Below are 24,160 nucleotides of genomic sequence, written 5' to 3'. Positions count from 1 at the left end.
AGCTTTTCCATGCCCCAGATAGCATTTAAGCAGCATAACACAGCCTGAAACAGAACATGAGACCTTTATTTAAATCTTCAGACTTCACAGCTGGAAGTCAGGGATTAAAACGACTGAACTCATAGCTATCAAGAATAGAAAGTAGCTCATAAGTAACAAAATTACCAATTTTAAGATGAATTAAGGAAGATAACAGTAACCAAAATTTTAATGGAGAAAGTATAGGCTCCGTTATAGTTACTCCATATTGCGACAGAATTATATAAAGCACCTAAAACTTCAATACTTCAGGGAAAAAAAAAACCAAACAAACCAAACTCTGATTAAACACTGAGCAGGAAGTCAAGCCTTATAAGCTGAAGAAGCTAAACTAGGGAACAGAACATGACACAGGAATAATAGATAAGATTTTCTTCTGATGCGGTGAAGACAGGGTGAACAAAGATCCAAATCACAGAGCTTTCTTGATAGCTCCATAGCAAACTGTCAGAAATTTCTTTCAGTCTCAAACTGAATACTGACTGCTAGAACAGCCCAGATAATGTGGATATTTTATTTCAGATCTGCCCTTATACACTGTATATTTAAGGTCAGATACATTAAGACTTCTCCTCCATTTATGCTACCACTCCATGGCACAAGTCCACAGCAGAATTGCTGTGCTCCCATATACCTTGCACAATCCAACTGCAGTAAATTCTCCCAGTTGGGATTGCTGCAAACTTTCAGAAAAACTAATTTCATTGCCTCTGCTTGATAAATAAATATGTATCTTTAAATAGGCCTCCACTTTTTAGTATAGAAATTGAAAGCCACAATTTTGTTATACTAAACACAAATGTGAGCAACAGTTTGTTGCTTTGATTGCAGGGTCACTGTATGCCTGATCAATGCACACAATAAAAAAGTTAGAAATGCCTCCTGATAAAAAAGTTGTTCTTTTTTTAAGTTAAGTGACATGGGCATTTTCCCAGAGAAGCTTTGAGAGCTTAAAAATATTGAAGCTGGAAAGCGCTTTCATCTGTCAATTCTGAAAGAAGTGCAATACATTTTACTAGATAAAGTACAAATCTATAATATAGCTGCCCACATAACTGATCTTCAGGAGAAAGTAAGAAGCAAGATAGGTTATTTCACAGCACAGAGAAGAAATAGAAGATGCACATATCTGAATAATGCAAAACCTTGACTGCATTGGTTTTTGTCAAAGAATAACAAAAAGGCAGAAGTAGAAGTAAAGTCACTTTGTTTCAAGATCAAAGACATTACTCCAGTGATACACAGGCTTTATCTCCAGCAAACCTTTTTGAGTAAACTGTTGCAGATTACAGAGATATATGGTCAAGACCCACCCATCTACAATATACTACAATTAGACTCCTTCAAGTGCCTAACTACATATTGTGTAATAGCCCATTTTCTTGAACATTCACAGGAAACTCACCCCATCTGGTCTGCCATCCGAGGCTGTAACAATCAGAATATAGCGATCAGTGCTTTCTCTGTCCAAGGGTTTTCCTAAGGCTAGTAGTCCAGAACTAGTAATAAAACAAAAACATAAAATATTATCACAACAGTTGTGAGATATCTACAAGCATTTTTGTTCCACTACTTTGTGTTATACAAATGTTTCCCTTTGAGCAAGTTAATAGCTTTTAGGCTTTATTAAAACTGGAAGCATGCTCCATGGTAGGTAAAGGCTAATAAAAACAGTGAAGCACATTCTAATGCTTTCTGCTTCAGTTCTTGTATAATTTAGGATATAAAGAACAACCTACTGATCTAGAGGATTCTGCAGTAGATAGGCCTACACTGAACACAGGACCCTTATCTGTTAGACAGCTGCACTGCTATAATAAATGGGAGAATCACAAGCAATCTATTAATCACAGAGGAGTTGTGTGTGATACCCCTGACAGGACTGCAGCAGTAAGTTCTGGGAATACAACATACATGGTCTTACAGATAAATTTTCTCCAAGTTTTATAGGGAAAGGCTACTAACTCGCATGTTGAGTAACTTCAGGAAAAGTGCTGGAATGAGCTAATACCCTTTCCATGCAAGCACAGATAGACCGCAATCCCTAATAATAACATATTAATATAGGCACAAATGTTTTCGAAAACAAATCAGGATATTGTGATTATTGATGCCCATTTTAACAGATATGAAAGAAGGGCTATTTGGAATGCACATATACAAAAATAAATAAAATTTTACAAAAAATGCTGTTTGAAAATGTTGCAAATTCCTGTAACTGCTGACAAATAAAGCATTTTAGATTTTTTTCTCTAGGATGATCTAATTTTCTCATGTAGGTGTGCTGTAGATGTGTGCAGCAGCACAGAGACAAGATCCCACTGTGCCACTGATCCCATACAACGTTAAGATGACAATCCTGTCTAAGCAAGCTAGACTCTGCTTAACTTAAGTGATACTGCCCTGACCAGGGCTAAAGCTCTGCATTTCATTTACAGGATTTTGGTGTCTACTGGAACCTGCTTATGTATGTAACAAATTGATATTTCTCTTACATGCCACCCAGTCCATTGGCTATTCAACAAATATGCACCAACAAACACGGATGACATTTATCCTCCTGTTGCATAGCTAAGCAGTTTCTCCAATGAAACTCCACCAAACACACCATAATCAACTTGTAACATTTTAAGAAAAGTGTAACAGTGCATGATTTTGCAGTGCACAATCCACATGAGCTGGGATCTTAGTATTACTCCGTTTTTTAATGGAGATTTCAGACATAAGTGCTTGTCAGTCACAGCTATACATTTTACTCGTTGACCTACATTGTATGTTCATGACCTAGAACCTAAACAACTACTTGTTCAGAAAAGGATTTTATTAAAACAACACCACCACCAAATCCAAACAGAACCATTGAAGTCCCACCTAACTATGAGGTTTCATTACCTGTACTTGTCCAGAATGCTTACATGTATACCATCTCTACCTAACGATTCTTCTTATAAATTTCTTAGTTTCTGCTGTAACTTCTTACTCAGAGAAGACCTCAGCAAACTGGTTCCAGGACAAGAATTTTTCCAACATTGTTTTCAGCAGAGACAAATACCAATGCTTACTGGCAAGCTGTTACTGCAAGGAGTTTCTTTAAATAAATACTACAGACATAGGTGAAACCAGTGAGTGGGAGCGTAATTCTCCCCTTGGAGTGAAAGGTTGGTAGGTAAAATAACATACAAGCTCAGTAATCAAATAAAAGAATATTTCAGGAGATGCTACATTAGATCTGTCCCGTTGCTACACAAGTAAAACATAGGCATAAGTCAGGTTTAGCTTCCTCAAAAAAGGAAAAGCTAGCAATTTCATTGTACCTCAAATTATTTTCTGGAGGTTTTTAAAAACAATGGGACACACGAATATTGTGCATAGTTTTATAACACAGTAAATATGGAGCTGACATGTCTTGTTTCAAGCCGCAACTGTTGTGCCACGCTACAAAAGGGCCTCGGGACCTATCATGCTTCTTTGCATGGAATTGTCTTGGCCTGCTCAGAGGATAGTTTTAACTTTAAACAGCAATTATCTAATAAGCATGTACCTAACACCAAAGTTGTTTTAACTTTTGCTTACTTTTCTGCAATTTTGTAGTGTGGTGCCTATTTTTCTATATATTTTTCTAAGTAATAGCTAGCTATAATATGGTTATTGTGTGAAGACTGAACTATGTACAGAGCAGTACAGGCACATGCTGAAGACTTCGCATAGACCCTTGCTCTATTGCCCTGAGAGCCCCAAAGGGAAAGTGAAAGGGTAAAGCACAACACAAGATCAAGGGGCAAAGCTTAGAAAGTTTCTGTTTCTTTTTAAACATAGCCACATATATAGTAATATAAATGTATGTAGCTATATATAGCTATCTATAAATGTTATATAAAAATATATACAATAAATATAGCTACATATCATTAAAATACATGGGTATGTATACATATATGTGATTATACATACATAAATTATAAAATTACATATAGGCATAATAAATAACACTCTATATATTTTTATGTACATACACATAGTAAAATACAGGTATATTTGCAATTTTAGCGACTACTAAGACTTTACTCAGACTAACAGTAAATTCTTGGCTTTGCATACATACATTGCCCACAAGAAAGCAATGAGTTTAAAGGTGGTGGCATTTCCAGCAAGCCATCCTGTAACTTGTGTGTGACAAATTAGTAACACTGTGCACCTCATTTTTGCTTTCACTCTTATGTACTGCCTTCTGCTAAGGAATATTTGGGTGAGTGGAAGTAATATTACTGTTATATCACCCATTTAACTTTCAAACTATACTTTTTAAACTTAGAAGATGCTCAAACGGTAATGATGCTACTGAGAAAGGCATTAACTTCCTTTGTGGGCTGTAGAAAAGTCAGATGTACTATTAACTGTCAAAATTGTTAAATTATGGTCTGTATTTTAACAATTCTCTTATTTCCAGGCATTTCTGCAAAACAATTAGCTACCATAATAGATCATATATATTTTTCAGCATTTGTTCAAGACACTGCAACAAAATATAAACAGAAGAATTTTTTAGAAAAGGAACAGTGAATAAAACATTTAAAACTTATGTGGTAAAGTACTAAATATCAAAGTGAAGCTAAGAATAAAAAATTGACAGCAATTGACAACAAATACTGTGTTACTGACACTGACCTTTAGCTGCATATATCCATTTAAATTTCTCCACTATTTTTGCACTATCATACCACCTTTTTTATCTCCTCCTTCCTCCCACTTCAACTGCAATCTACAGTCTCCATTTCAATAGATGAACATCATTCAAGAAACAGGATAGTTTATAAAAACTTCCAGGTTTTATTCAAGGATTCCAATGTATTCACATTCATTTAATACCCCAACTTTTAATCATCACTGTCCCTAGGGAACATAAGGAGGTACCTAATTACTACAGCTTATGCTCAGTTTGCATTGCGAAAGAAGAAGGAACAAAGGGATCTCGCAATCCTCAGACTCAGGATGAGAGATCTAGTAGGTAGATGTAAAACTGGTAATATTCAGTACTCATGCTGCCAGTTAGGCAATTACACAGGGATTAACTGATGTGCTCGAGGATACAAGAAAATAATCCAGATGAGAAAAAGAGACAGAATCATGTTCATGGTCTCTGTCTTTGCTTTAAAGTATTTAAAAATGCATAAATATAACACTGAGATGAATTCCAGTAGCCTTAATATGCCACTCACATTGACTATATGCTTTGTTTAATATTAATCCTACTTTAATCTCCTATCAAGGCTTTTCAGCATCTAGAAAAAATGTGTAAAAGGCTGAAGAAAACTTTGCACGAACAATTTCCAAGGAGAGAGATGCAAGGAGGGCAAGGAGGAGAGAATCACAGAATCGACTAGGTTGGAAAAGACCTTTAAGATCATTAAGTCCAACCATTACCCCAGGATGCCAAGACCACCACTAAACCTTATCACTGGGGGCCTCATCTATGTGGTTTTTGAACACTTCAGAACACTTTTCAGAGAACACTTCAAAGAGCTCTTCTTTTTACCAAGAGGCAACAGATCAAAAAGACAAACACACACCTGAGTTTGCGTTGAAATCCTCAGTGTGCAGTGGTAGGGGGGATGTGAGGCTGGGGGATGTCAGGCTGCCCATGATGAGCCACAGAGGCTTAGCAGGATGGAGCAGGACTCCCAGCCACCCCTGACAGTCCCTGGGAGGTGAAACCTACAACTGCTTCAACATTACCTGACAACATAGGGGTATGCTGTACCTGAAGCCTTCAGAGAGCAAACTGGACATTTCTTACTTATTTTCAGACTGAATTCACAGCTGTGAATTCACATGCCGCCTTTAACGGCTTGATTTCTGGCTATTGCCACACTGTTTACACCCGAGGCTGGACAATACAGGTGCTGCCTAGGATCCAACTTCTAGAATACCTTTACATCATGGGTTTGGCAGGCCAGAAGTTGGCTTGAATTTGTACACATTTTTTAAGTCTGTCTGGTATGGAGAACTATCAGGATTTTTATGGTGCAATGTTAACAGCATCGTGATAAGCATGAACAACACAAAACAACTACCGAGTGGTCCCCCTCACTTCACAGCACCTCTCATGTAGCCAGGCACACTTCTTATCATTCAAGTTCTAAAGTCACAGAGTGGGTCTGACCAAGTTTCTCATGTTTCTATGGGGAGGACTGCTATCATCGCTTGTACAAACCGTATAAACCTGCACAGTGCTGGAGCTATGAATCCTAGCGCTCCCTTTGAGCTGATAAGCAAAGCATACCTTCCCTGATTTGCACTGAAAACTCCAGCCCTAAGCAATGAATAAAACCAACACCCTAACGTGATTTCCTGCTTTTGCCATCTCAGCAAAATTGTCTCCTCTCTAAGCTTTCCCTTTCATTGCCTGACAAGTCTTTGTTGTTAGAGGGCCCATCAATGTTGGTGGGATCCCTTGGGATCAGCATCCCTTGGGATGTTCAAGGATTTTTTTCACATTGTATCATAAGTGATTTGATTCTCTGTATATGAGAGATTAGTGAGTAGTGCAGAACTTACTCAGAAAGTACAGACCTGTTTTAGTTCAATCACTTCCTCACACCAAATTAGAACAATTTTTTACAATTACACCTGCACCATGAACAAATAAGCTCCAGATTATATTTGTCCCATCATCTACCACAGGAAGTCAGTTTAGCACCCTCCCTTCCTCCTGCAAAAAGATAAAAGATACTTTGGCATGTAAATAATAGCTGCTTGGGTAAAATAAAGAAGGGAGTGGTGGGACAGGCACAGACCTACCTCGTGCTTATAATTTCATAACATAACCTTTCTTTCTAACTCTATTTAAGTCAGCATTTAATTTAAGAAAAACAGGTTTTACAACAAAAGACTTTCCACTGTAGACTAAAACACTTGAAGGCAAGAAACTAAAAACAGAAAGCAAAAGTTGTCCCTGATGTTAGTCAAGAGGTGACAAGTATAAAGTTATTAATTAATCTCTGGTCACTATTTTGAATAGAATGTTTCCACCTCTGTGATTTTTACCTACAAACGTGTTTAAAATAAACAGATAGTCCCCTTTGAAAAACTCCAGAGTACAATATCATTCACAGAGCTCTCATTAACGTCTAAGAGCCAATCTACGGAACAGCTGAATAGGTCTGATTGCAAGTCTTTCTTTAGCTCTCAGCCCACATTTTCACTTGACTGAAAAGTTACAAGTCTATTTTCTAACGGTTTTTCCACTTACCTTTGAGAGAGATTAAAAACTTGTTGAGGATCTCCATTCTGAATGAGGTATTTTATAGGGTCACCCTCTCTATCAAAAGCCTTTAGGAAAAAAGAGGATAAAATTAAGTCAGTTACAAAGCCTTCTTTTCTTTCCTTCAATTCATAAACTGGAAAATTAACTCCTGAAGTTCTCTTAAAGTTTTCTACAGGGATGACAAGAATCTGTTTGTAAGGCAACAGTGGGAATTACAGACGGGCTACTTAAGATAAAGCTGTAGCACATCAGAATTCTTATGATACATAGAAACAATATCCTGAATATAGACTTTCAAATTACTGCTAAAAATAAACACAAAGCACAAAAAGTATAACATTCAGGCTTCATAGAATTACTTATATTTTTCTGAGTCTACAGACTGAACAAACTGAACTGCCTATTTCTTTTGTTCCTATTCTTCATTTCCACTCCTTTTTCTGTTAGTTTATTAGAATCCCAATACTTTTACTGCTGCTTCATTGAGCAGTTTAGACATTGCAGCATTCACCCTCCATGATAATTTGTTTCAGGGAGGGAAGGAAAGGGATGAAGATCAGGATGAGATGTTTGAGAAAGACTATTAAACGCATCAAAGCAAGTATATTCCACCTACTAGATGACAGAAAAGCTTCTGAGAAGCTGAGTAAACTACTTTTGAAGTTATGCTTCAGCTAACCTATTTACAAAAATGGCCATAAATATATGTTACTTTTTTCATCAAATGTACACACACCTTTTCCCCAAAAAGACTTTTCAGGAGCTTTTCTGAGAAAATATAATTTCTTGAGTTGTCTCACAGTTACAACTATTTAGCATATCAAATCCAAAGTGATTAAGCGCGTTACCACAGGAAACCCAGTACGTAAAGGGGGCCTACAAGAAAACTGGACAGGCACCTTTTGCAAGGGCATGTTGGGATAAAACAAGGGGTAATGGCTTTAAACTGAATGAGGGTAGATTTAGATTAGATATAAGGAAGAAATCCTTCAATATGAGGGTGGTGAGACACTGGAACAGGCTGCCCAGAGAAGTAGTAGCTGCTCCATCCTTGCAAGTGTTCAAGGCCAGTCTGGGCAGGGCTTTGAAAACCTGGTCTAGTGGAAGGTGTCCCTGTGCAAGGCAAGGGAGATGGAACCAGACAATCTTTCAGGTTCCTTCCAATCCCTAACCATTCTATGACTCTATGAATATATGATTCTGACAAACAATGATGAAACGGCTAAAAGAATTGTAAGAAGGCCAACCAACAAGTTCACAGAAAGATAGATAGGATTTACTAGGAGACAGGTCAGAAAAAAAAAAAAAAAAAAAAAGAGGAGCATTTTTGTGTTTCTCATCTTTCAACAACCATCCTTTTTCTTACCTATTTTCTCTAAGCATTTGCTGTACAACACAGTCAAAGCTGTGTATCTTTGGTCTGACCATCTAAAGAGCAGTTCTTTAGAAAAAAACCCAAACAAACCCAAAAAACAAAACCAGAAAAAAAACCTCACACACACACATTATTAACAGAAGCGCAAACTATTCCAGCATGCAGGCAGAACAGAGGATCTATCAAGAAACCAGCTTGCCTTAACCAAAGGAAGCACATAGAAAATAACGGCTAAGGCAGATGCAGGGGGCCAGTATAAAGAAAAAGCAAGAACAACTATATAAGGACAAAGTCAGAAAAAGTCAAGGCAAAACTGTACACAAAAACCAGAAAAGCATACAAAGGATAACAAAGAAATGCTTAAATTACAGACGAAAGCTCAGGAGAGTGGTACTTTGCCACAGCATAAAAGCAGAAAGTTTGATGTAGAGGTCAAAGACCTAACAATTCTTGCATTTCAGCTGCAATCAAGCAGCAAACAAAATTAAGTGTGGCAATAAAGGAGCAAAATCTCAGATGAGAATTGGGAAAAAATAAAGCAGAGAATAGGTACATAACTAAAGCATCTTTAAATCATCTGCTAAAATTAAAGCCTGATGAAATTCATCCTAGTGTATAAAAACATGGGCTGAAGCAATCTCAAAGCCATTAACAGTTTTCTTTGAAAACTCACAGAGGACAAACATGCTGAAGGGCAAACACCAGGTACATCTTTCACAGAGGAATAAGCCAGGAAATCGCAGACCAGACAGGTAAAGCCCAATTCCCAGAAAACCACAAATAATCAAATTATGTATAAGTACCCACGATGACAATATGGAGATGGATAACACAAAACTATATTTCTCAAGACAAAGTATGTCGAAGCAATCTAATCTCATTTTACAAGAAGACAACAGGTCTTGTATGTAGGGAAAAATATGTGGATGTATTAATGCATCTAAGCCATAGCAGGGCTTTTCACACTTTCTTATGTAACATTTTCATAAAAAAAGTTCAGACAACATGGTCTCCAAATAGATGATGGGATTAATCAAGAATAAAGCTGATCATACAAATTAAGGTCAGGCAGCAGTGGGCAGAATTTCATGTGTAAACTTTAACACTGATTTTTCTTTTGTGAGTAGTCTTATCAATCCATTAAGTGTTTTGAAATTAAGGTATTGAGGTTTTTATTGATGCATGGGGTTAAGAGGTTATGCTTTTATGACCTTTCATACTATCTTCTTAGTGTTGCATACAGCATAAGAATTACAAAAATTGGGAGAGAGTGAGCAACTTATTTTAACACTGACACTCAGTACACACCCTGTGAAGACCATGCTGTTGACATACTTGCTGTTCAGTGGCTCCAAACAGAGAAAGGGAGACAAAAGTCTCCCTGAAGTTGAAAAACATTTAAAATCTAGCTTAAAGGGACCTTTATCCTGCACCTTTGCTCATTTATCCCATCTGCCTTCTCTCCTGTATGTTAAACAGTACTCCTGCCCCAAAACAAAATCCTGAGGAGAGCAAATGTAACACAGGCAAAGATTCCCCTTTGACAGAACTGGTAAATCTCAGGCTTTAGGGCTTCAGGAAAGGCACTGCTTCAAGAACAAAGGGATTTGTCCCAAATTTTGTCCCCATTTTTTTTTTTAGCATTGACAAAATTCTAAAAGGTTGTGCATATTTCTTCGAATACTGATCAATACTTTCATTAACAACATTAGTGATGGAATAGGAAATTTATCAAATCCATGAATACCACCAAATGGAAGGAGGTGTCAGCACATTAGAGGTTATGAGCAGAATTCAGATAGTCTTATGCTGACGATATTAACGGTTAGGAGCTGACTCAATTAAAAAAAACAAAACAAAACAAAAAAACCCTGAAAAAGTGTTAGCCAAGAATACAATATTATACAAATACTGGATGCAGAAAATCAGACTAGCTGTCATCTGTGTGGACTATCATAGATTTTAGTTCATCAGAATCACATTGTTTCTTCTATCATTAGTGGTTCTTTGTATTAATTTTACCTTACCTCACCTCAGGGTCATCCTGTCCTCGCTTCATATTTGATGGTATCTCAGAGGTTTGTTTGTGGTCTACATTCATTCATAATAAGTAAGGAGACTTTCAGAAAGACAGAAGGTAAAAGACTGGTTCTAGTTAATTTTCTTTTCCTTTTTATGTCCAAAGAAAGTGTACCTTTCAATCAACACACTTGAAAAATCACAAGGGAAAGTTTATCATTGTTTAAAAAAAAAATATATAAAAAAACCCCTGTTTCTTTTAAAATGAAAGAACAGAAAGTTATTATGTACATAGGAAAAACACTGAAGATTACACATAAGGAAAAAGCAATCTATACCTACTATTTTCCTGATCAATTGTATAGTGCCTTCATAAACTGTACACTGATTTCATGTTGCCTCCTTGCTCAGCACATAACTGGACCATGATAATGATCCTATTTGTTTTGCAGACTCCCAGAAAAATTACGCTATTTACATATTTTAATTAATAATGGCTGGCAGAACATGAAGCATAAACTCCTCCCTGGCATGCAATAAAGTCTGAGGGTTATTTAGAAATTAGTACTGTGGAGATCATTTAATATTGCATTCCTTAATCTCAAACGTTGTTAATTAAAACACCAGTCACAATCAACTGGGTACATCATAAAATAAATAATGGTGTAAAGGGTAGGTGTCAGGATGATGGAGCTAGGCTTTTTTCAGTGATATCCAGTGATAGGACAAGGGGCAATGGGTGTAAACTAGAGCATAGGAAGTTCCACGTTAACATCAGGAAGAACTTCTTTACTGTAAGAGTGACAGAGCACTGGAACAGGTTGCCCAGGGGGGTTGTGGAGTCTCCTACACTGGAGATATTCAAGGCCCGCCTGGACAAGTTCCTGTGTGATGTACTGTAGGTTACCCTGCTCTTGCAGGGGGGTTGGACTAGATGATCTTTTTAGGTCCCTTCCAACCCTTGGGATTCTGTGATTCTGTATAAGAAAAAATATAACCTTCCATCATCTGTATGAAATATTTAAATGGAAAAGAAAAAAATGTAAATTTTATTTTTAGAACATGTATTTTAAAGTCTAATAGGCAAATTTAAAACAGCTGCATTTGCATTGACACTGGTGTTTTGAAGATATTCAGATTTGCTGACTCAGGAATATTTAAAATAAGTTGCTCACTCTCTCCCAGTTTTTGTAATCCTTATGCTGTATGCAACACTAACAAGAAACTATGAAAGGTCATAAAAGCATAACCTCTTAACCTCATGCATCAACAAAAACCTCAATACGTTAATTTCAAAACACTTAATGGATTGATAAGACTACTCACAAAAGAAAAATCAGTGTTAAAGTTTACACATGAAAACACTTGTTAAATATTTGAGGGCTGGTAATATTCCATAGTACCTATGGAATACAAGCAATACCTCAAGCTATTTTTAAAATTCCACAAAAAAACCAAACCTAATATGACTAATTGCTAAGTTTCTGTTTGCCTGGAAAAGACATCACAAGAGTTCATAAGATTAAAATACTCAGTTTCTGATTTTCTGATGTTCCTTATTACACAGAGAATAAAAAAAAAAAAGTGAACACCAAAATCTACTCCACATAAAGTTCTTTAATACAGATGGGCGTATTAATGCAGAATGAGGCAGATGAACCTGCACAATAAGGACAATGCATCCATATTTCAGGTTCAGGACCACCATTCCTACAAGAGATATAGTCTTTGCCAGTCCCCTGAGATAAAGCCATGCATCTTTGTGATTTAACAATTAAGTATTTTTCATAAACAGAAATTGTCTACCTAAATTCAATCATTCATAGCATATTGTTAATACAAGATAAATTTATGTTGCAATAAGTAAAAGATAACATTTTTTATACATTTCCAAAGCTCTTAAAACTGATGCATCTCACTCTTTCCCAAACAAAGTAAACTGCCATTTCTGGGGATCTGGGGCATAGAGCAAGAGAACACCCACTGCTGCGTCGCTATAAATCTTACTAGTAACTGGGCTACGAGGATAGTAGCTGTTATGACCATTTTGCACCTCCCCTGCCCTGCCTGGCATGGGCTGTCTTTTCCAGATTTAGTAAGCATAACGTAACCAAGGATCATTTGAAAAGGAAACCAAAATCTGGGTAAAATGCTTGGGGTTTAGCAAAACCTTAAAGCAGACAGATTATTTCAACAATGGGGTTCACTTTCTAACAACATTTAAATTGCATAAAATCCCTAAATACTAAAACCTGCTAATAGCTTTTCTGCCTCCGAAGATCACTTAGGCTTTCAGCCATAGACTGCAGCACCTGTCAAGTAAACACAAGTGTTTCTGCTTCTCAGCATGCTCCTGGCTTGCATTACCCTTTGGGGTTTCTAAAACCAAGCGTCTCCCCTCCAGTGAGGAAAAGGCTTCTGAACAGCATGGCTCCAATTCTGAACTCATTGCAGGCATTAAAGACATAACAGAAGTTAATTTTCAGCACTGAGCTAAATGAGTCATCCTCCCTCAGCACAGGTGACTGTATCAGTTTAACCATCCATAATAATCTTAATCTTTCATCAGCAAACAATTTTAATAGAAATTCACCCATTCACCTGCATCAGTGACTCAATTAGAGTTCCTTTATTTCACACACTTCGGTTTCAATTATTTTTTTTCTGTGCATTTACTGAATATGCAAAACACAGAGCCATATGCTTCAGCTGTTCTAAACTAACCTAAATTCCACCAAGTTCAACATGTTTCAATAGAGCTACACTGACTTAAGGCAGATAAGACTTTGCTCTGTATGGTTTCTGTTTAGCTCAGGTATCTCCAATCAGGTATTTCCAGTCTTTCCCCTTTGAATGGCTTTGTGTGAAGTTTGAATAACTCTATGTTTACAGGAACCAAGCTCAGGAGAGCATGCTGTACTGACTTTGTTTTAGACTTGAGGCCATAACTAGTTGACAATAATCCCTCTCCTGATCAATCTGATCCCTCTCCCCAAACATCTAAAGAGTTGCAATTTATCTACCTATTTTGCACAGCTGGCTTTCCAGGCATGTGGATAGAATGCAATGCAGCAAAAGCTTAGGAAATGGTAAATAAACTAGCAGAAAGCTGGTAAGTTAATCATGCAAGAGCATGCAGAGAAGCAAGTTGGTCTACAAACTATGCCAATGCAGCGTTATTTAAAAAGCAATACTGGACTAATGTGCTTTCACTGCTTCCACTAGCAGAGGTATCTTGTGTGATCAGTTGTACAGGGAGCTTTGCTTTTTGTTAGCCTGTTAACAGCAGTTGTTACATACACCAAGGGGAGTAAATATCTTCAGATGCTTTTCAAAAACAACAGGCTAAAGAAGGCTGAATGCCAAGAATGTTGTTTAAATTCCATGTGAATTAGGTGTGGGAGGTTCTAAGCTCCTCTGGTTTGCTGGCAAACATACATATAGAGATTTTAACATATGAAATCAGAGGCCTTTCCAGTTTTAACCATTCATGGAATATATTTTCTTATGTACTTCAGTCCCATATGCAGCCTACAGTACCTTTCCAGGCACATTTAACACAAAAAAAGAACACACACAAATATCCAAGCAAGCACTTTTCCTATATGATCCATGTAAAAGAGGCTATTTATTACAGCTAAGTAATTTTCAATATTTAGAAACTGTCGTTTCCCCATGTATGCAAGGACTGGTTTCTGGCACTGGTACAAACAGAATGAATGTGGTAAAGGCTTACAGGGAAACATCTCTACCTGCAGGTTTAACAAAATGGCTCCAGTTCTCATGGCCTCACTGACTTCAAGGCTGTACATCAGCTGGGGAAAGCGGGGAGGGCTCTGGTTGTTAGGTGGAAGGACCTCAATGTAAACAGTAGTAATAGAGCTCCTGAAATGTAAGAATTAAAAAACAACAACAACAACAACAAAAAAAAAAAATCAGTCAAAATCAATAAATCAACAAACACAAGGCAAACAACAATGTATTTATGTATTTTATCCATTGTGTGTTCTCTGGCTCTAACAATCTCCCCTCAGTCCTTTAAAAGCTTTAGAATGTATTTTTCATTCTGCATCAAAAATAAAGCAGGTTGCCACATTAACAGAAGAAAAGCTAAATGATTACTTTAAAAGTAGCCCTAGTGTTCTTTGAAAAACCCCAAAGCAGCAAGATTTCAGTCCACACTCTACATACAAAAAAGATTCATAACCCCCCTGGTGATGCAGTGTCTAGAAGAGCATGACAAATTCTGAGATGGTAACTCTGCCTTGCCATGCACAATAGCCACCCCTGGGGCACCCCTCCTATTGTTCAGTTTGCTACCTTTCTTTGAAAGAGAAGGAACAGAAAATATTGATGGAAAGGATAATGCTGGGAGAAGACACAACTCTTTAATAGGCTACATCAATACTGAGGTTCACACAAAATCTAACCCACTTCAATCTAGTGAGTCATGGAAGTACAGGAAACTATGAGAAAACCTGGCAAACCTTTCAACTGCACTGAACCCCTAACCTAAATATACTGCAAGCAGCATTCCAGTTTGCAAGTTGAAGTCTCTTCTGCAAACACTGACACTCAGTACACACCCTGCGAAGACCATGCTGTTGACATACTTGCTGTTCAGTGGCTCCAAACAGAGAAAGGGAGACAAAAGTCTCCCTGAAGTTGAAAAACATTTAAAATCTAGCTTAAAGGGACCTTTATCCTGCATCTTTGCTCATTTATCCCATCTGCCTTCTCTCCTGTATGTTAAACAGTACTCCTGCCCCAAAACAAAATCCTGAGGAGAGCAAATGTAACACAGGCAAAGATTCCCCTTTGACAGAACTGGTAAATCTCAGGCTTTAGGGCTTCAGGAAAGACACTGCTTCAAGAACAAAGGGAGGCTTTAGGGCTTCAGGAAAGGCACTGCTTCAAGAACAAAGGAATTTGTCCCAAATTTTGTCCCCATTTTTTTTTTTTAGGGGGTGAAGGTGTGGGTAGGGGAAGGGTGTAAAGAAGGGAGGGAAGAAAGACAAGAAAAACATGAACACACAATGAGGTGCTTCTTGCATGGCTAGCAAACAGTACATTTTTAGAGGCTCCTCCCAGAAATTACCAGATATCTTCTATGGTAAATGGCAGAATTAATTATTACCAAAATGACACATCACTGATGGATATTTTTAATTAGCTCTACAGGATTCTGACCAAGCATGGTCACCACTGTGTCACAGATGCTTCCCACTGCCCTGTGCCAGTGGGTTTTCTAGCTCCATCCCACTGATAAGAGCTGTGCAGGCCATCACTTCTACAACACCATGACAGATAGCTACGTTTTAGGGACAGTGCGCTGACCACACTCAGATAAAGAACCATCAACACCCCTGTCCAAAAAGACAAATCCCACCCACATGTAACTGCTACAGAAGTAGCTGCTTCCCTAGGGGCACATCCACACATGCAGCCCACAAGGCAGGGATTAAACTCAGCCTGGGACACTCCATCTTTAACAGCTCAGCCACACATTTTGGCCAGCTTGGACACATACCGAATGCTGCTTTGCTGCTGCCTGCTTTGAACAGGAGACAGACACATTTATCAATTGTACTGCATGGAGTACTGAGGGGTCTCTGTGAGGAGAAGCTGGGGCTCCCTATTGTGGCCATGGCTGGTTTCAGCCATTTCAACAGGCCATGGCCAGGCACAGCCCAGCCTCTCAGCCCCAATAGTAGGGTCTCTGGGGAAACAGATTTAAAAAAGGGAACACACACCGAATGGGAGGAAAAAAAAGAAAAGTGTGAAACAGCTCTGTGAGCACCAAGGAGCAGAGGAGGAGGTGGTCCAGGCAGCAGAGAAGAGACTCCCTTGCAGCCCATGGGGACACCTCAGTGGGCCAGGGAAAGATGCGGGGAGGAAAGAGCAGCAGAGGGCCTGTGTGAACTGACCATAACCGCTACTGACTGTGCTGCTCAGAGGTAGAGAATGAATGAGGCTGGGGAAAAAAAGGGGAGTTTTGGAAGTTGCTGCTTTAGTGTTTGTCTTTATTTCTCACCATCTCACCCATTTTGATTGGCAAAAAGTTAAATTAATTTTCCTGAATTCAAGTTTGTTTTGCCTGTGATGGTAACTGGTAAAATGACCTCCCTGTCTTTATCTCAACCCTTAGACTTTCTCACTTTATTTTCTCCCCATCCTATTGAGGAGGTAAAGTGAGAGAGCAGCTGGCCTAGGTCAACCCACCACTTATAGATTAACAATATATACAAATTGACTCTAAGGAGCCTTAAACGTTGAACTGCTACACACTGGCTACCAGCTAGTCCAGGGCAATCCTGAGCTTCCATGGAAGAGATACTGTGGAAGCTACCCTTGCCACAGCCAAGTGTTTTTAGGAGCAAGTACAGGATTCTCATTCATCTACAAATATAGGAGATGTGGATCTTATCGCTTAGAACTTACATAATAGCCAGGTCCTCATTTGGTTTAATCAAACTTCAAACAAATGTATAACTTGCACTGAAATGCATTAGTGAATGACTGAGCCTTCCTATCTATCATATCCTTGGGCATTTAAGAAGCTGATTTTGCAGTTTACTGACTCAGTGAATATAAACAAAACCAGTGTAATCAGGGGAAGACAATTACAACTAAAGCTGATCATTCTGTGTTCATTACCTCCTTATGAACTACAGCCAGTTACCTGTCTTCTTGTCTGTTTTAAAATACTCCTTCATATTCCACTAATCTTAACGATGTTCCACACTTACATCCTCGGAGTAAACAAAATACCATCATCAAATACTCAACAACAGACACAATAAATTAACAGAAAAAATATTACTTAAGCACTGGTGCTGCATATTTTCGTGGGATAGCTGTTGTCTGTGTATGATATACACATCCAAATAGTTGCAGTCTAGTGTGCATTTTTCTTCCACTGATAAGTATTTAATAAAATATATTGTTCTGTACCATTTTTTTCCTGATCCTGCTATATCTTAATAATACCCAAGCTGATTTATTGTTTACCAAGCTCTAAAACAAAAAGGAAAAGGTTTCTGTTCACCACAAGAGTAAGCAATTTTTTCCCAAATCTTTAAGATGAGCTCACAAATTAAAGCACTAGTAATCTGCAAACTAAAAGCACTATAATATTAAATGGCTACTTTTTAATTTCCAACCCATTTTTGATCAGCACTTTGCAATTTTAGCCCAGTCATTCTGTGTGTGTTAAACACAGCCCATTTAGGTGGCTGGCAAAATCTACTTTGGCATGGGAAAGGAAAGGACAAGAGCTAACCCTTTCTACAGCTGCAGCTGGTGTTTTAACACTGCAGGGACAGGTTAAAACCCTGAGAATAGAACACAGCTCAGGAATTAAGCAGTGCTCACAACCTCCTATAAGCATGGAAATATGGCTTTTATTCTACACCAGCTAAATGGTAATGCAAGGAACACATGGTCAACAAGCCACTGAGACTGCATCCATGTCTCTCCTTTAACTCTGTGTGATTTCCACATACAACTATATTATTTAATGCATAACGACTATATTTATATACATGTAGACTGATGTATCTGTGGACAAACAATATCTCTCTATGTAAGTCAAAAAGAAAATATACTTTTCTACTATGCGGAATAATAATTTCATAATTGGGTAGTTTCCAGATTGGACTTTGTCTAGCAGATGACTCTTATCACTGACATGCTTCCATTTTATAGGAATCTGAGGTCAACAGTGAAAAGGTTTAGGTCTGAAATGAAATGAATTTTAGAACTATTCTCATTTATTTCAAGAACAGAAACTGATAAACACTATATGCTTAACTACACCTTCAGTTCTAAAAACTAGACTTAAATATACTTAAAGAATTTAAGTGTATTTAAATGTACCTTAGTAACTCAAATTAATGGTGTTTGCTATAGATGGAAACTTTAAGAATACTCAAAAAAATATCTTGTCTTGTGCACAGTCAACAGCCAAGAATTTAATGAGTCATACCATGCAAAAAAAAGTACACAGAATGCATCGCAATTTAAATTTGTGCACACAAAGGCTACAGAGCTACATTTCCTAGCCAGGTTTAGTAGTCTGGATTTGCTTCATGCAGAAGCAAGGTGATAAATTCAAATCCAGCCAGTTAACACATTGTCTACAGTTAGCGTGGTATGCCCTGCATCAGAATCCAAATTTGGGAAAAAATCCTTAATATTTCAAATTACATCCAAATCCTTATTTTACAAGGCATACACCTTCCTGCCTGCTCAGATACATAATTGCTGGCTAGACCAAGCCCATTCCTAGAAGTCTCAAATACAGGTTACTGCATCCAGGAAGGCAAATCACCTAACATAATGTGACAACTTTGCATTAGAAGCGGCAAGAATTTAATATAACCCCAACTGTGAGATACTAACCACCTCACAGCCAGAAGGAAGGAACTAAGGAGATACAAAACAACAGTTTTAAGGATCTCAGAGCTGTAGCTCACATAATCTTTTCCTGACTTTTCTCTGTGCAAAAAGACAAGAGCCTGCTTCAAGCCCACCAGCTCATTTCTGGTTTTCCACAGCCTTACAGAAAGAACACTAAGAAGGCAGCAAAATCTTTTTATCCAAATATTCCTTACCAGCTAGTAAGTCTGGTTGTCTACATTCTTGCTCCACAGCACCTTGCTGAAGTTCCAGTGTCCTTCCCACCTCTTTCCTCCCTGCTTTTTTAACCTTCACAGACATAAAGAACAGCTCTGGGCCCCAAACACAACTCAGGTCAAGGCCAGGCTGAACCCAGGGCCACTCACCCAAGCTATGGGAGTACTACATAGATGAAGTGGTTTTTTGAACACATTGAAAGCTATGAAGCAAGTTACTTGGAATCCCATAAAAGAGGAGACAAGCAGAAACGACCAGAGAGGAGAGCTTTTCCACTTTTGAAGATTACTTGCAGTAAAGACATTTTCAGATGAGGAAGTACATGGTCCCAACATACATCATCGGAAGCATGTATTTTTAGACAATATAAAGATTTCTCAAACATAAAAGCAGCTGATAGCAATCAAAGATGTATTGTAGGGGCGACTGTTGCTGTGGCCACACTGCTGGATTCTGAAGCTCTCTGAAGTGGCATTATTGATTTTTGTCCTCCACTTTAAAACTATGCTAGTACTATACAAAAGCAAGTACCTAATAATCCACAATCTTCTCCTCAGCACTACTAACAGACTACTATCAGCTACCCTAAGAGATGGCTTATCAAGAAAGCAAGCATGAGGGGAAGGAGAAGTAAATTCAGCCAGAAGACTGTGTTATCAGGTATTAGTTTTGTGAACCATCTAACAATCTGAATACTTCAGTTATTGGAAAATGTAATTATAAAATATGAGCACAACAGTATGAGCTGCTTTATTGGAGACATGATAGAAGCAGCAGGTCCTGAAAAAAAAGACACTTTCGTGTTATCTTTCCTCTTTTGCATTCCCCATTTGAAGAAAAATAAAAGATTGTTTGAGATTTAAGTGCTGGGAACTACTGTCATCCTCTTTGGACAATGAGGTTGCCACATTATCAATACCAGGCCAAGAAAATGAGAGCCGCTTTTATGCACACACCCCTCATCCCACCCTCATGAAATTACATTTGTGCACAACTGCCATATGCAGAAAACAAACTCAAAAGGAGATAAGTGGGACTCAGTACCTTTATCTTTTTTGAACACAAGAGTGTCTTATTCCAACCATACTAAATGTGCAGGCTGTTCTTCCTTATCAGGTGGTAGTGAACAGAAATAATTCTGCTGATGAGAATTTAAGTCTTAGTGGGGGCACTGCTCACCACTGGGACAGCTCATCAAGTATGTCCACAGTATGACAAATCTGGATGACCTTGCACACCCCATAGTTGGAGAGAAGGTCTCCTGCTCAGCATCAGACTCTTTGGGATCCTTTCTGCATCACAGCAAGCTGCATTCTGAACAAAAATCATCTCCCTTCTCACTTGCTTTCTTCCTCACATCCCTTCACTTCAATTTCTTTTAACAAATGGGCATGCACAATGACAGCACATGTGAACTTAAAACCCCCAGACCATTACAAGTAAATTAAATAATGAAAACTGCATACCGTAAGGAAAATATAAAAAAGGGAAAAAAAGTGAAAGACTTCTAATATGACATTTTTCCAAAATGGGATCCTTATACCAAACACAACATACTGAATTATGTTCCAGTGCAGATTTATAGACATAAGTGTGTGCTACACTTCTTACGCGCCGCTAAGCACTGATTAAAAAATTAATTTCATTATAAGATGAATTACCTTCTCTGTGCAGGAGGAGCACTATCAGATGCTTTTACAGTGAGAGCATAGGATCGCCCCACTGACAATACAACTCCTGGAGCAATGGTGATAAGGCCTGTTCGGTCATTGATGATGAAGTCTCCCTGATCCCCAGCCAAAATTTCATATACTATCTGTCCATTGGGTCCCTCGTCTGCATCTACAGCGGTGAGCTGCAATTCAAAACCAGAATGTCAGCATGCATGGTTCAGTGTTGTAGTTTAATAGCTTTTTGTAGGCAACCCAGTAGGGGTAGAGGAAATAGAGGGGAAACTTGAACACCTGTAACATATGCAGTAATTTCTAACTACTGTAAGACAAGGATACAACTTAAATAAAGGATAGTAGGCTTAAAAACATCATGAAGCAGAGAAAAACTGCTTCCCTAAAACTGCAAGCAAATTATTTTAAGAAAGATATGAATTATGAAAGCTAAGTAAGACCAAACTTATTCTCTTTGGATTTACACTTATAAGACTTCCTATAAAGGGGGAAGAGGTGGTGTGAAGAAGATAGTTATTGTGTTGAAAATATAACAAGAGGATTGCATTTAAATATCGAAAGTTCTCACCCCTCTCTACACTCTTCAAACTGTCAGTCTTGTTTCTGTAGGAAATTCTAACATCTAGGGCTTATATTACAAGCCCTCAGTCTGTACCACTCATCTGTGCACGTACCATAAAGGAAGCCTAGTGGAAGGGAACTAGCAGCATTCTCATATGGATATACACCTAGGAAACAACCACGCACACCACAGACGTGCAAGGTTCTTTTGACATGGGAACATGACACTGCTGACCGGAAAGGCTGTGCTTGTGGAATCTCTACACAGTCTCTCTGCCAGGACTGTGACTATTCTTGCTTATAGTGTTTCTTTTATATAAGTGTATAATTTTGATTCTAAGCATGAGAAAAATCTAAGGCCTAATATTTCAGACCCATATTACAATGATAAACATAATGAAATGAGTGGGTTCTTATTCTGCCCTGGGAAAGGCAATGTGTTTATCCCACTTCTGTAGGGTGCCATGCTAAAATAAATATTTACACATACAGACAGAAAATATGGCTCAGTGATCATATTCGTTTGCTTTTAGCCAACTGCCAAGTAGCAATGACTCTGACTGATGCACCACAAAGCAAGTAACTAGAAATCTGAGATTTTAAATCAGACCTCTGCTGTGACAATCAGAAATATACATTCATGCCTCAGTCATGCTGGGTGACAGTCCCATGTCCTAGTTAAGCCCTTTCACCTCTCGTCTTCACTTACTCATATATAGAAAAACACAGGTTATTCTATATACAATCTATAATCACACAGCAAACTGCTCACAGTGCCTATCACTTGACCTGTATTACTACAATTAAAATTGCATCTTAATTATCACCATGTTCAGAAAACACAGAAAGAACACAGCATTTTGTAACATTTGGGGCTTAGTCACCAAAGTCCCACTGAACTATGCCAGTACCTCTGGATTTTCTAAGGTGAATTTCTTCTTCCCATAGAGGTTATTTGGCTTATACCCACTCTGATTTCTCAGTTAGCTCTTAATTTTGTATAATTATACATTACACCTCAAACAGCACACAAGGTAATAAAAGTGGTATGAGTAGTACTTGAACATCTAGGAGGCCACAGCTGCAGCATGCAGTGGCAGCACTGCCTGTGCACCCAGATGCCTGGTACCAAGAGCAGACGAGTGGAAATGACAGTGAACAATGGCACAATGGGGTGCTGCTGCTCTCAGCTGCAGCTAAGGAAGTCTGATGTGGGAAATGGCAAAGGGCACCAGCAGGTACAGCAGCAGAGCCCCCTGGGATGTAAAACCAATAAGAAATCCCAGCCAAGGAACGATTCCCTGCAGGGCTCCTAAAGTGAGTATGAAAAAAATAATACACTTGTAGCTTCTTGAAAGGTCTCTGCTGGCCTGTCTGCTTTGGCTTTCTTGACACACTCATGTCGGTGGGCTGTACTGCACAGAGCATTGCAAGTTCAGGATTTAAGTATAACACACACTGACAGGAAACGCTAGCAACAACTGCAAAGCTAAAAGCAGGATCAACAGACATTATCTCAGCCAGGGCCAGCAAACACAGCAGGCTAAATGCTTGCCTTCTAGACACCTTTTTCTCATCCCTGTGACACTCTCAAAGTCACATTGCATTGCAAACAGGTAGAAGAACTCATTGAAGTCTCCTATATTAGCATATAATGTAATCTATTAATCAATATAGCATCACACTAAACCTTCAGCAGTTCACAGCCTTTCAGAACAATACCTACAACTTTCAAACCACCTTTGCCCAAGGATAGCTAAAAAAATGGAAGAGCAGAAACCAAACCTTGTTCTCTTTTTGAGAACATATCCACCTCATCCTGTATTTTGAAATTCTAAAAAAGTAATTCTATGAAGACTACACTTTTGGAACACGCTTTGCATTCCACCCATGTGATGTCTCGATCTATCAATATATATCAATATATTAACTTGCAATGGCCCATCTGAACACACCAAAATTCAGATTTTCTGCACCCTCATAGGGTTTAGAACTTAAACCCCTCTCAAACCCAGTTTCTTTAATCGCTCTTTCTATCATTTCTATACACAACCAGATGTATTCATTAACCTCGCAAAAAGTAACTATCAAACTAAATGACAGAGTTAAGAAAAGTGTGGTAATAACCTTCTCTCCTGAACTTCAGAAGTAACACACACAAAAAGATAAATAAGGGCTTTACACAAAATACAGAGTCTTAAGTATTTAATGACAGGATTTGGAACAAGGCCAGTTTTTACTGTGACGACATGAAAAAGGGAATTAATTGACTACACAAGTATATAGATTAATAAGGTTAATTAAAATTACAAATAACAAATGCCTGAAAAGATAAGTGACTTGTTTGGGGGCAAAACCAGGACTCAAAACCAGAATTAAATAGAATTAAAGTATAACAGCTGCCATAACATATGAGTCTATAAATTCCATCTCCAGCTGTCCCAGAATCATAGAGCTTCATAGTTAACAAGATTTGAGAAATATGGTGTAAAATATATAGAAAGAAACACAAAACAAGATTTATTTTACTTTCCTAAGAAACACTGAATTCAGTTCTGGGCTCCTCTTTACAAGAGGGAG

At 38.1% G+C, this 24,160-nt stretch overlaps 1 protein-coding gene across 5 annotated transcripts in view; it reads right to left on the bottom strand.

Annotated features, from left to right (window-relative positions):
- Positions 1-24,160, bottom strand: part of PCDH15 (protocadherin related 15) — a 464,553-nt gene that overhangs the window by 163,123 nt on the left and 277,270 nt on the right. For all 5 annotated transcript variants that reach the window (XM_065671106.1, XM_065671105.1, XM_065671103.1 and 2 more), the window contains 4 exons: positions 20,996-21,189; positions 14,450-14,582; positions 7,289-7,368; positions 1,445-1,538 (listed from right to left, as the gene is read on the bottom strand). In XM_065671106.1, coding sequence (XP_065527178.1) covers positions 1,445-1,538; positions 7,289-7,368; positions 14,450-14,582; positions 20,996-21,189 — 501 coding nt within the window. The remainder of the gene's footprint in view (positions 1-1,444; positions 1,539-7,288; positions 7,369-14,449; positions 14,583-20,995; positions 21,190-24,160) is intronic.

This window comes from Lathamus discolor, chromosome 3 (assembly GCF_037157495.1).
Source record: "Lathamus discolor isolate bLatDis1 chromosome 3, bLatDis1.hap1, whole genome shotgun sequence".
Classification (NCBI taxonomy): domain Eukaryota; kingdom Metazoa; phylum Chordata; class Aves; order Psittaciformes; family Psittacidae; genus Lathamus; species Lathamus discolor.
The sequence above is the reverse complement of the archived record's forward strand: the minus strand, read 5'-3'. Positions and strand labels throughout refer to the sequence as shown.